This window comes from Colobus angolensis, unplaced genomic scaffold (genome assembly GCF_000951035.1).
Source record: "Colobus angolensis palliatus isolate OR3802 unplaced genomic scaffold, Cang.pa_1.0 Scaffold181, whole genome shotgun sequence".
Lineage (NCBI taxonomy): Eukaryota > Metazoa > Chordata > Mammalia > Primates > Cercopithecidae > Colobus > Colobus angolensis.
In genome coordinates, this window is record NW_012114944.1 from 55,585 (window position 1) to 68,454 (window position 12,870).

A 12,870-nucleotide genomic window follows, 5' to 3' on the forward strand; every position below is an offset into this window, starting at 1 on the left:
GTGGGGAGTCCGGGAGCAGGGAAGCGGGGTAGCGGCGGCCGGGCGAGCCCTGCTACCCCATTGGAGCGCGCCCCTGGGCACGATTCGCCCCATTGCCTCTGCAGCCACTTTGGAGGCGGGCTCTTTTCATCTCATTGGCTGCTTCTACCAACGCGAGGACAATTTTCCGTTCCATTGGCTTCGTCTTCTAGTCCGTGTGAACGTTCTTTTCCCATTGGATCCCCTAACTAGTTTCGCTGTGAGAGAAACTTACACTCCATTGGAAGGATTTAAGGAGCCTGGAGGTGGGATTTTCTCCTAGTTGGATTTGATACACAACCCTGGCTTCTAGGTTGCGGCTCCCGAGTGGGTGGGGCTTTTCGTTCTTGCTTCGTCCTCTTCAGGTCTGGTTCCTATTGGTGCTCGGGGAGGAAGGGGGCGTGGCTCCGTCACCTGCTGCAGAAAGGGCTATATTAGACCCTCTCGCTGCTTTGGCCAGGAGGAGGGCGGGGCTCTGGGGGCATCCGGCGCTTATTGGCTCCAAGAACCACCCGATGGGGCTAAAGGTGAACGGGGATGAGGTGTGCTTTTTTGTTTTTGCTTGTTTGTTTTAACTGGCGGGGCTGATGCGCAGCATTTTCTCCACAAGGGCAGTTTCAGTCCCTTGAGCACTTTGGAGATTTTAATGTACTTATCTAAGGGAAATTCTTCCTTAATTCTATGTTCTTGTTAACGCATTGACTCCATAGGTTAAAAATTCTGTGGTTTTTGCATTTTTTTTTTTTTGAGCAGGCGGAGATAGGAGTGTCCTATCTTGCCGCACAACTATTATAATAAGCAAAGGAGTATGTATTCATTGTTCTTTTTTAATCAGAAAAGGTGTGTGATACACAGTTAGCTCGGTGCCTGGCGTTTTCTTTTCTTTTTCTTTTTTTTTTTTTTTTTTTTGAGACGGAGTCTTGCTCTGTCGCCCAGGCTGGAGTGCAGTGGCGCGATTTCGGCCCACTGCAAGCTCCACTTTCCGGGTTCACGCCATTCTCCTGCCTCAGCCTCCCCAGTAGCTGGGACTACTGGAGCCCGCCAACACGCCCGGCTAATTTTTTGTATTTTTAGTAGAGACGAGGTTTCACCATATTAGCCAGGATGGTCTCCATCTCCTGACCTCGTGATCCTCCCGCCTCGGTCTCGCAAAGTGCTGGGATTACAGGCGTGAGTCACCGCGCCCGGCCGGTGCCTGGCGTTTTCAATGAGTCAGGTTTGCACTGCTGGAATATATATTTTTGACATAAGAAACGTGGGGTCACAAAATACTAATGTTCTCAGACACTAAGTAAGTTTTAGTCTGACATCACATAGAACAAGTTACCACTGTGTTTCTTTGGTTTTTCTTTTTTTCTTTTTCTTTTTTTAACACATGGCCTGATACATATAGGTGCTCAGTAGTTGTTGAATGAATAACATCTGGTGTTTCCTGTCATTTTTTCACAATATGTAATACTATGTATTGCATATGATACTAACCCATGTGTAATCAATTTTTCATATTTGTACAGTCTATGTAAATATAGTTTGTATTAGCTGCTTGTTATTTCCTTCAATGAGTTTATCATAGAGTATTAATAGAGTAATCCTAACTCTATTGTTGACTATTAGTTGAATTAGTTTTAGGTGAATGGTTATCATGGTGCATATAACTACTGTCGGCAAACTCTCTTCTAGAAATAGTACAATCTCTTTTGTATAGCTATATTATTGTTAGAAAGTCCTTTCTCCTCCAAAGGGCAGACATTTGATTCTGTGATTTTCCCCAGGGATCCTAGCAGTCCAGATTACATTCCTTCCTTTGGAGGAACAGATGGCCCCCCTAATTGTGAGGAAATGTAGAATGAATTGCAGTTCTCTGTGGTGCCTCTGGGACACTGGGAGACCCTACAATTGTCCTGGAGAAGGGCAAGAGATAAGTGGATCTGGGATCTAGGAAGAGGAAGGAAGCCAGTCTGGAGGATAGGTGGATACAAAGCACTTTGAAATTAGTTATTTCTTTGGTTCTCATAGAAAGCAAGCAACACAGAGGTTGTTCCTATTTTACAGGTTCAGAAACTCAGCCTAAAGAGGGACAGTCACTTGCATGTCACAAAGCCTATTAGTGTTAGTGCAGTCACAAAGCCTATTAGTGTTAGAATCTCCTACTCCCATAAGAACCTATGGACTTCCTAGTCACTTCCCACATTCACTGATTTTGATCCCTGCCCCACAGTCTTCTCTGCTCCAAGCACTTACCACCTACAGTTGCCCTCATCTGAAAGGTGTTATGCTCTGCAGCCTCTGAACACTGTCTCCTGTACTTCAACCCCTGCCCCTATGTCTGCTACTGTACCTCATTAGAGACTTCTCTTCCTGTGACTGCTCCCGTTTTCAATCTGACATTTGCCTCCTGGCATCACTTTCTTTCCCTTTTGGTACCGTATGCTCTCTTCACATCCTCACGCCTTCTTTTGCTTAGTTTTCCTGATCATCCTCCCTGATACCCTCATATCATCAACCCATTAAATATTTGGCTTCTCTGCTCCTCTAACTAGGTTCTCACTTCCAACTATGCCCAAATCCTAAACTACCCACTGATCAGGTTTTTCTCCAGTTCCCTGCATTAGCCTTCCCAAACCTTCCCTTTTCTTCTCTTGTCTCCTACTCCCTACTCTTTTTCCCTCTCCCCCTAGACCCCCAGCCATTGGCCTTATGTCCTACTTCACAGGGCATATAGAAGCCATCAGAGGGGAACTTCCACAGATTCTTGTTCCCAGAAACTCTGGGAAGGCTCCATCTTCTTCCTTTGTCTTGGTCATAGGAAGTGGTGTTTCTCCTGTCCAGAGCAAATCCCTTTACCTCCACTTTGACCTCATCCCTTTCCTCTGTCTCTGGGATCTTGTCTCACCAGGTATCTCTTCTCTCTCTTCTGGGTCCTTCAAGGTCCTTTAGTCTACTGGCCTCTTTCCCTTTTCCTTTCTATAAAAGTGCTTCCTTGACTCCACAACTCCCTCTGGATATTGTCTGACTTAAGCTTCTTTACGAGACTCCTTGAAACTCACTGCTGTTTGACTCCTGCCTCCACTGCACCAGTGTGAAACTGCACTCTCTGAAGCTTCCAGAGATCTTCTAACTGCAAAACCCAATGGATACTTTTCAGCCTTTATCTTATTGGTGCCCCAACTGCATCTAACATCACTTCCCACTCTATCCTTCTTGAAACTTCCTCACTTTTGGCTTCCTTGAAGCCACTTTCCTTCAAGCAGGCAGCTTGAATGTGGGTATGACGGAGGCAGATGGCCAGATCCAGGCTTTCTCCTGTGCCTGATAGGTGTCAACTCTAAGCTGCTAGGCAGTCTCTCCCTGGGCTGGGATCTACCTGCCCCATATGGAGCCAAGTCAGGTTCCAGTGACTCCTCTTTTATTGTGATCTGGGCCAGACTCACAAAGGCCTGTGCCAGTTGCTGACAGTGTCTGTCCCTGGAGGAGGGAAGAGCAGAGGTGAAAGGGTCAGGTATGGGGGTCAGAAGGGAGGCCAGGCTGGAGGTTGTGTGAGGCAGGGAGTCCTGGGGGACTAGGGTGGGAGCTGGGAAGGCCAGAGGGCCCCTGTATCTGCAGGGCCTCGAAGTCAGAGTTGCTGAGGATGGCTTCTTGGAGCACAGACATCTCTGCAAAAGGTACATAGTCTGCTCCTGGGGGTGAAAACCAGTGCAGATGTGGGATGCAGGTAGGTGGGTGGTGGGGAGGTGGGCTGAGGAAGTGCGCTAGTCCTGGAGGGGATGGTTGAGGATGGGAGTGCCTTCCTGCCTGGCCTTCTGACTACAGACCCTGGAATGGCCCCCTGTCCCAGGTTTCTGCCTCACCGTGAGGTCTCCCTCCTCGTCGCCGGGTCCTCTGGGTCTCAAAGAAAGTCTCATGTTCCTCCCAGCGCCGGTCACAGGCCGCACAGAGGAAATTAGACTCAAAACAGCCGCAACAACAGCCTGGGGCAAAATTGCAACCAAGAAGCGTTTAGGAAATTGTGGTATCCCCAGGAGCTGATCACATTCTCATCTCTTCCTCAGTGACTGCATGCCCAAGGCTCTCATACTCGCTCCCGTCATGATCCCCAGACTGCATCCTATCCCCACCTACCCTGTTCCCAATACGCCTCTTGCCCTAGAAGTTACCATGATGCCTGCAGGGATGGGGCCCAGTGGCTGCATGTTCTTCGTGGCTGTGTTTGCAGCGACATTGGGCCCTCCAGGCCTTGGGGTCAAAGGTGGCCCGTCTCTTGAGCCAGAACTCACCCACCTCCTCTGGGCGTGATGGGATAAAGCAGAACATGAGGCAGCGGCACTGGCTCACCTTGCAGGGCACCGATACGTCTGTGGGATTGGGGATGGATGGTAGGGTTAGACCAGTATCTGAAAGGACTTTGCCTTCTTGTGCCAACCCCATCCTCCATCCCCGCCACCCCCTACGCACTCAAACATGCTTTTTTTTTTTTTTTTTTTTTTTTGAGACGGAGTTTTGCTCTGTCACCCAGGCTGGAGTGCAGTGGCGTGATCTCAGTTCACTGCAACTTCCACCTCCTGGCTTCAAGTGACTCTCCTGCCTCGGCCTCCTGAGTAGCTGGGACTACAGGTGCACGCCACCACGCCCAGCTAATTTTTTGTATCATTATTATTATTTTTAGTAGAGACGGGGTTTCATCATGTTAGCCAGGATGGTCTTGATCTCCTGACCTTATGATCTGCCCGCGTCTGCCTCCCAAAGTGCTGGGATTACAGGGGTGAGCCACTGCGCCCAGCCACATGCTCTTTCTCATACTTCCCAAGACATGACAGAGTACAGTTATTCCTCCACACTCAAGAGGGGCTGGTCAGTTCTCCCCTACCTGAGATGATCCGGTGCTCTCTCAACAAGTGTCCACAAAAGCATCTGGACTCATCCCCAATCCGGAAACAGTCCCATAGGTAATGGGGGCAGCGCCAGCCAATGTAGAGACCTAGGTGTGCAGGATTAATAAGGAAAAGTGAGAAGTAAAAAAATTCTAAGCTCCCCCAAAGTGTTCTTACCTATCCCTTGATGGGGGTGAGGGGGTGGGGGGAACTTACCTCTCCCCACCCCCAGGTATCTTTATCTCTACCTGAAAGTCCTCACCTCTACCCCTTAGATTTTCTTTTTCCTTGGGATTTTCTCATTACCCCACAAGTGTCTTCAGTTCTCTTTCTACCCAGGATCCACTCCATCTCTGTCAGCCTGCCAGAGATGACTCAAGAGAGTCTTCGGTTTCTGAGCAGGAAGATTATAGATGAAATTTTGTTTGAGGATGAACATGAATCTCACTGAGTTCTCTGTGACCACAGGGATTCTCATCTCCTCTCCTGATCCCACTAAAGCCCAACTTTGCTTTGTTTTCTTGAAGTGTCTGAGGTGAGGGAAAGGGAAGATGATTGGCCAGGTGTACGGACAATGGGATTGGCTCCTGAGGAGCATGGTTATTGAAGGTCCTGAAGAGGAGGAGGAGGTTGGATAGCCCTGGTGCTGGAAGGTAGGTGGAGGGTTTCCTCTCAAGTCTCCAGGTTGGTACCTTAATACCTCCCTCTGTGTTCCTGGTGCCATTGTCCCAGTGCCCTCTTTGTACCTAAGAAGGGCTGCCAAAGGTTCTTCAAGGGTCAGGAGAAAGGGGTAGGTAGCAGTCATGAGCGGTGAAGACCAAGAATTATACATTGTGAGGCTAAGCAAGGAGGCATGGAAAGGAAAGTGAGGCTAAGAAGTGTCCCTGAGAGTAGGCACCAGTAAGAGGTCACAACCCTTGAGAGCTGGTATTCAGCAGTGAGGTCTGAATCCCTGACTTTGTGACCAGTCTTGAGGTGAGGGTGGTACTCCTCGCCATTCAGATTTTCTCATTCTCCATGAGAGCCGAGAGTACCCCAACTTCTAGCCAAGAATCCTGTATGAGGCCCCATGGAGTGGACCTCCAGGTATAGGATTCTTAGTCCCAATTAAAGGCTCAACTGAAATGTCACCTCCACCAAAAAGGTGTCCCTGACTTCCCCTGTCTGGGCTCCTCCTCTTGCCATCCGTAGCTTCTTGTGCTACTCCCATCGCAGTACAGTGCATTATAATAGGCTATTCCCTTGTATTCCTATTAATCCATGAGTTCTTCAAGGGAGCTGTCTTTTCACCTATATCTCTAATCCTAGTACAGGGCCTGGCACAAAATGGTTGCTGAGAGAATGTAGATTGCCTGATTAAACAAATGAGCTCATTCCTTCAAGAGGAAGAGAGAGCCAGTATTCAGGCATAACCCCGAGGCTCCATAACATGAATGAGGAGAGTGGCATCATCTGGTCTTTGACTCTGGTCAGGGCCAGAATTCACAATTCTGTGCCGCAGATTAAGTTTTCTTGTCTTACCCATAGTCTGTCAGGATCTAAAGCCTGTCTAGATGTGCCTTTTGGCTTTGCTGCTTCTGTCTTGATGCTGATTGCCTGTAGTGCCACTGCCCCCTTACACCAGGGAGGCTTTGTTGAGAGAGCAGGGTATAGGCAGTCACAATGCGGGTGGGCGGGAGCCAGGATTCCACTAGAGGAGTTCTGAATTCTGTCTGGAGTAGCAGGATACATTAAAAAACAGGAGGTGAGGCCCATAGATCAAGGCCTGCTTGGAGGGCCCGGGGAGGGGGAGTCTAGTCCAAGCACTAGTGTAGGAATCAGTGCCCAGCATTCAGATGAAGAAGACTGGAGTTTGAACAGGGAGACTGGCGACTATGCTTCAGATTCTGTTACAAGTGTTAGTGCTCTTAAAGTGGGGCAATTGGAAGGTGGCTGTGGATTCCAGTGGGACCCTCTACTCTCTGTCTTGATTCCAAACTCCCTTCCTGTTGTGGGTGGACAGGCCTGGCAGGGGAGGAGACATTGTTTGGGATGCCATTTTGATTCTGTCTAATACAGTCCAGTTCCACAATCACATAATCACACTTGCATGATGACATCTCTTTATGCATAGTATGGCTCCATAAAACACACAGCTGTCTTTACAGGAACAATGTCTCCAGCCTAGCCCTTTCTCCTGAGCTTCAGACCCATATGGCCAGCTGTCTACTAGATTCTTGGGTCAGCATGTTTCATAAGCACTTCAGATGTCTTATGCCCAATTATTCCCTCCAAACCTGGCTCTCATCCTTTGTCCTCTCTTCATCCAACACATGTCTACCAAGCATCTACCCTTTTCCAGGCATTCAGTTAATGGCACCATCATCCTACCACTTATGCCAAAAACTTAGGTGGCATTCCAGGCATTTCCCTCTCTCTTATCCTATACATCCAGTGTTCCAATGGTCAGTTTCACTTTGTTAGTTTTTCTTTTCTTTTCTTTCTTTTTTGACAGTCTTGCTCTGTTGCCCAGGCTGGAGTGCAGTGGTGCAACCTCGGCTCACTGCAACCTCCACCTCCCGGGTTCAAGCAATTCTCCTGCCTCAGCCTCCCAAGTAGCTGGCATTACAGGTGCCCACCACCATGCCTGGCTAATTTTTTGTATTTTTAGTAGAGACAGGGTTTCACCATGTTGTCCAGGCTGGTCTCGAACTCCTGGCCTCAGATGATCCACCCACCTTGGCTTCCCAAAGTGCTGGGATTACAGGTGCGAGCCACCATGCTTGGCCTGTTAGCATTTTTTGAACCTGTCCACTTCTCTCCACCTAAGCCCATCTACTTCTTACCTGGTTATGACCAGTGCCTCACAATGTATTCACTTGCCTTTCCATACCTCCTCTCTTAGCCTCACAACTCCAGTCTTGTCTTTCTCCGGTCTATCCTATTGCCAGAGTGATCTTTCAGAAACAGAAATTCGCTCATGTTATTGTCCTACTTTAAACCTTCTAGTGACTCTCAGTTGCCCTCAGGATATAATTCTAGCTTTTAGCTTGGCACAGAAATGCCTACAGAATTCTGCCCTTCGAGAACAGAGCTGGCTCTTCTCCCCACCACTCTGTGCATCAGGCATAGTGCATTGCTGTAGATTCCTGCTGTGCCTTACCCTATCATGTCTCATCTTACAGCACTCTTTACTTGGCCACCTCTTCTTACTCATCTTACAGATATCAGCTGAGAAGTCATTCCTTCCAAGGCTTATTGTTCCTCAAGCACTCCAGATAAGATGCCCCTTTTTTCCTGCTTATGCAGCAGTCTAGGATAACCTTGATTATAGGAATTATTAGAGTGAATTATAATTGTCCTTGTACTTATTGGTATCCCTCATTAGAGTACCAAGTATTTTGTCTTTGAACCCCCACCAGCATTACCACTTCCATAGCTAGCTCAATGCCTGGCACATAGTTGGTGCTCAATAAATGTTTGCTGAATGAATAAAAACAAAGGTTACACTTGATATTTCTGTACACATCACATATACTGTTATGGACTACCCAGAACTCAACATCCCCACTATTAGGAGGGGACCTCAAATATAATTGTTCAGGGTTGAATGACATGAATTTCTTTATAAAACTTCCTGTTTAACAGGAAGATGAAGAAGTTCAATTTGAAGAAGAAAAAGAAATACAGTGGCCTTGAGGAGTGGGGAGTAGACAGGAGGTTCTAAGAAGGGGAATAAGAGAACTGAACACATCCTGCATTTTTTTTTTTTTTTTTGAGACATTCTGTCACCCAGGCTGGAATATACTGACACAATCACGGCTCACTGCAGCCTTGACCTCCTGGGCTTAAGTAATCCGCCCACCTCAGCCTACTAAGTAGCTGGGGCTACAGGTGTGCACCACTATCCCTGGATTGTTTTATTTTATTTTTATAGAGATGGGGTCTCACTATCTTATCCTGGCTGGTCTCTAACTCCTGGGCAATTAAGTGATCCTCCTGGCTCAGCCTCCCAAAGTTTTGGGATTACAGATGTGAGCCACCTTGCCAGCCAGAATTTGCAAGAAAATAAGAGTAACCGAATATGTTAATATAGCAAACAAAGCCATTTCAATGCCTGAATTGAGACTGGGAAACAAATGAGATCACTATGACTTTCTTGGCTCGGTGGCAGGAGGCAGGACGGGGTGGGGTGGGGGGCAAGGACGGGGAGGTGGAGGGTCCCTGCATGGGAAAGGGGAAAGTAAATTTCATGGAGGAGGGATAAGCATTTAGAATCACCTAGTTGTCTTTATATTTTAGGCCTGTCATCATAGCTCTGTTCCCATCATAAAGGGAAAGGAAGTATGAAGGACCGAAATAAATGTCATAACTATTGAATTCAGTCTAGAAAGACCTGAATCCTTATAGCAGGTCAGGGTGGCCCTCTTACTGAAGGTAATCCCTACAGATATGAATTTCCATAACACAGGTAGACATGCTTATGCACAGGATGGCATGTTTTTACAAGTTCATCTGTACGCAGCATGCCACTAACAGGACTGTCAGGAGGACTAATCATAGGCTGAGGCTTGGAATCAGCAGGGCCAGAGGACACAGCTCTCCCCTTTGGTAACAGAACTCAAAGTTTTTGGGCACCCAGCATGGGCCTGGCATGCAGGGGTGTCAGCCTTTTAATGGAGTTCCACCAAAGGGACTGAGGTCTTTGTCATATCAGAACAGCAAGTTTCCTGGGGACTGTCCAGGGTCCTGGGCCATCATTACTTTAGGGTCTGTAGGCTCTCTAGGCCCTATATCTGGGGTGGGCCCATGACCCTTCTGTTTTTAATAATTTTAGTTCAGTTACCTGTTTCTACCTGGGCTTTATATGAATCTCCCCACTTTTTGTCTGCATCCACCCTTGTATTCCTTGGCCCACTTGCCTGCTCCTTTTCCACACAGGTGGTATTGCCATTTCCAAAAGGGGCAGCTATCTGCTGAATGTTCAGGTTCCCAGATCTTTTGGATTAGAGGATGCCCATGGGCCTGTCACAGGCCTCTGTAAGGCCACATGGGCTTACCTGTCTGGATGGCATTCAGGGCTGCATCCTTCTCCCACTGGAAAAGATTGTTCACCTGAGCACCAAACTCCTCTCTATGCATTGCCTTAGCCACTTCCACCAGCTCTGTCTGCTTAGCAGGGACCACTGGGCGGGCTGTGTAACCTAGGATGGGAGGGGATGAGTAACCAGGGGGAAGTGAGAAGGCCCTAAAACTAAGAGAAGGGGCCATGTCCAAGAGTAACCCAGTCTCCTCCTCCTGGGGCAAGTCAAGAACAGTGAACAGTAGTGAGAACAGGACAGGGGAGAGGACAGGTGCAATTACAGCTAACTCCTTTCTTCTTCTTCTTCTTGCCTAGTTGGTGTCCAAGTTGGGCTGTGTGATCAGTGCTGTCACTGGCATCTCCTCCCTTTCCAACCTCTCCTGCTTCTTCCTCCTGCTTTTCAGATGCGTCCATTTGGACCTGGGCTGAAGGGCCTGAAGGAGAGTGTTCTGGAAGGCTCTCAGATTCAGAGAGATGGGTAGACCTCCTTGTCCATGGGACCTCATTGGAAGAAAACTCAGAGGAGAGGTCTTCCTTCAAAGTATCAGAGGAAGACAGAGAGACATAGTTTCGTGATTGGGGAGGAAGAGTAAGGTGTTTCTCTGGCACCACTGAGATGGGACTATCCAATGAAGCCTCATAGGTAGGGGTCCCTGAAGGAGTCTCAGAGATGAAAGGCTCCTGATGGGTTTCAGGGGAATAGGTCTGTAAGGGGATCTGGGAAGGGGATGGCACCAAAGGGGATTCAGAGGTATGGGGTTCTAAGGGGGTCTCAGAGGTAGAAGGCTCCAAGAAGCTTTCAGAGATACGGTTCTCCTGTAAGTCGTCAGCAGAGGGGTCCTTTGAAAGGGGGTGCTCCTCTGCATCCATGGTGGTATGAGGCTCTTCTGTGATCTCATCTGCTTCCATCTAGTGGTAGAACAGGGTACAGGCTTCATTAGTTTGGAAATAGAGGGCCTGCAAGTCAGGGCACAGCCCAGGGTTCGCAGTGCATTATGGAATTTGGATAAGATTCTCAGTGCACCTGAGATATAAGAGGGAAACAACATGAACTCTGGATCTTAGAGTGTGATGCCAGGAGGTTCACCCATGTGTCCAGACCTCATATGGCATGCTGCTGTGGCTTGTTAGGGAGGTGGAACTTAAAAGATTGAAAGACTGAAGTAGTTAGAATCTCATCAGTAGATGGTAGCAGAGAACCATGTCCCAGGAGGGAGTCTGAACACCGCCACTAGGCCAGTCCAAGAGCAGGGTCCTTGGCATTTCGTAAAACCCTGGAGGTCAGACCATGGAGTTTTAGAGACTGGCAATACCAAGCCAAAGTTGGGGTTGGCTCCTAAGAGTGCAGGGGAATGCTATGTCGCATAAGGCAAGACTCTGCACTCAGCCTGGTTTTGTCTAAGCACCACACACATCTTCCTCCCTTAATGATGTCATTCCTGTTCAAAGCTTCAACTACTTCCAGTTGTGTATCAATGACTCCTAAATTCAAATTTCTAACTCAGACCTTTTTCAACCTCTGTACTTCACACTCATATCCACCTGCCTGCTGGCCTTCCCTTCCTTTCCCTTCCCTTCCCTCCCATCCCCTCCCCTGCCCTCCCCCTCTCTCCTCCCCCTTCCCTTCCCTTCTCTTTTCTTTTGTGATGGAGTCTCGCTCTGTTGCCCAGACTGGAGTGCAGTGGCGCAATCTCAGTTCACTGCAACCTCCGCCTCCCGGGTTCAAGTGATTCTCCTGCCTCAGCCTCACGAGCAACTGGAATTACAAGCATGTGCCACCATGCCCAGCTAAAGTTTGTATTTTCAGTAGAGATGGGGTTTCACCATGTTGGTCAGGCTGGTCTTGAACTCCTGACCTCAGGTGATCTGCCCCACTTGGCCTCTCAAAGTGCTGAGATTACAGGAGTGAGCCACCATGCTTGGCCCCTGCTGGCCATTTCTAACTGAGTGTTTCCACAGGCATCAAAACTGAACTTTGGGAATTATCCTAGTCTTCTCCTTTTCCCTTAGACTCCATCTTCAAATAGGCACCAATAACTGTATTTCCTATCTTCTAAATATTCCCCAAATGCATTCTCTCCTCTCCCTTCCAATTTTATTCAAGTTCTCATCATCTTCAGCCTTTGTGTGATAACTTTGCCCCTCTACTTCCATCTATAGCATTTTAATCCATTCACCCATTCTTTCACGGATTTATGTAACTTACACTTTTACAAAGAGCCTAATCTGATGCTTTTACTGAGCTACTGTGCTAAGCTCTAGATTGAGCTGAGTCTGGGAGAAAGACTGATTAACCAACAATGGCAATACAAATAAATTGATGTTGTGCTAGAGTGAGCCTAGGATACTGTGGGGAGGGGGATATACCTAATTTATCCTGTAAGGATGTAGTCCGCCTTCCTGACCCAATCAGGATCTTTCTAAAGTGCAAACCCAACACTGGCACTTTGGGGCTTAAAAACATTCCATGACTCAGTCTAAAGGATTAAGTCCAAATTTCTTGGCCCTGGTATTCAAGGCCTGTCATCATTTTCAATACAGCCTGAGGATTCCTGCCTTAAATTTCCATGCTCCCTACTTTCCCCCCATGTTCCAGAGACACTAGATATATCACTCCTTAAACTAATCAGAGCCTTTTTGAAGTGGACGTTTGGGAAGGGAATTAGGGGCAGAGGTAGGATTATGGGGAGGAAGATGACCAGAGTCAGCTAGAGAGAAAAGGGGCCTATGGGTGGAGAACCAGAGGATGGAAGGTGAGGAAGGGGAAAGAGAAGGGGAGGAGGAAATTGGGTAGAGGAGGAGAGTAAGGATGAAAAGTACAGAATGTGGGCCAGGCATGGTGGCTCATGCCAGTAATCCCAGAACTTTGGGAGGCCAAGGCGGGTGGATCACTTGAGGTCAGGAATTCGAGACCAGCCTGGC

At 48.0% G+C, this 12,870-nt stretch overlaps 2 protein-coding genes across 2 annotated transcripts in view; both read right to left on the reverse strand.

Moving 5' to 3' along the window:
* Nucleotides 1-215, reverse strand: part of HINT2 (histidine triad nucleotide binding protein 2) — a 2,314-nt gene extending 2,099 nt beyond the window's left edge. Inside the window, exon 1 of the mRNA XM_011939510.1 lies at nt 149-215. Within this exon, the coding sequence (XP_011794900.1) occupies nt 149-215 (67 nt within the window). The remainder of the gene's footprint in view (nt 1-148) is intronic.
* Nucleotides 216-3,407: 3,192 nt separating this feature from the next.
* On the reverse strand, nt 3,408-10,857 carry FAM221B (family with sequence similarity 221, member B). Its single transcript, XM_011939385.1, has 6 exons — nt 10,260-10,857; nt 9,926-10,069; nt 4,883-4,993; nt 4,173-4,370; nt 3,867-3,986; nt 3,408-3,483 (listed from the first exon to the last, which is right to left on the reverse strand). The coding sequence occupies exons 1-6, from the start codon at nt 10,855-10,857 to the stop codon at nt 3,446-3,448; spliced, it is 1,209 nt and encodes a 402-aa protein (XP_011794775.1). The 3' UTR covers nt 3,408-3,445.
* Nucleotides 10,858-12,870: the final 2,013 nt, after the last annotated feature.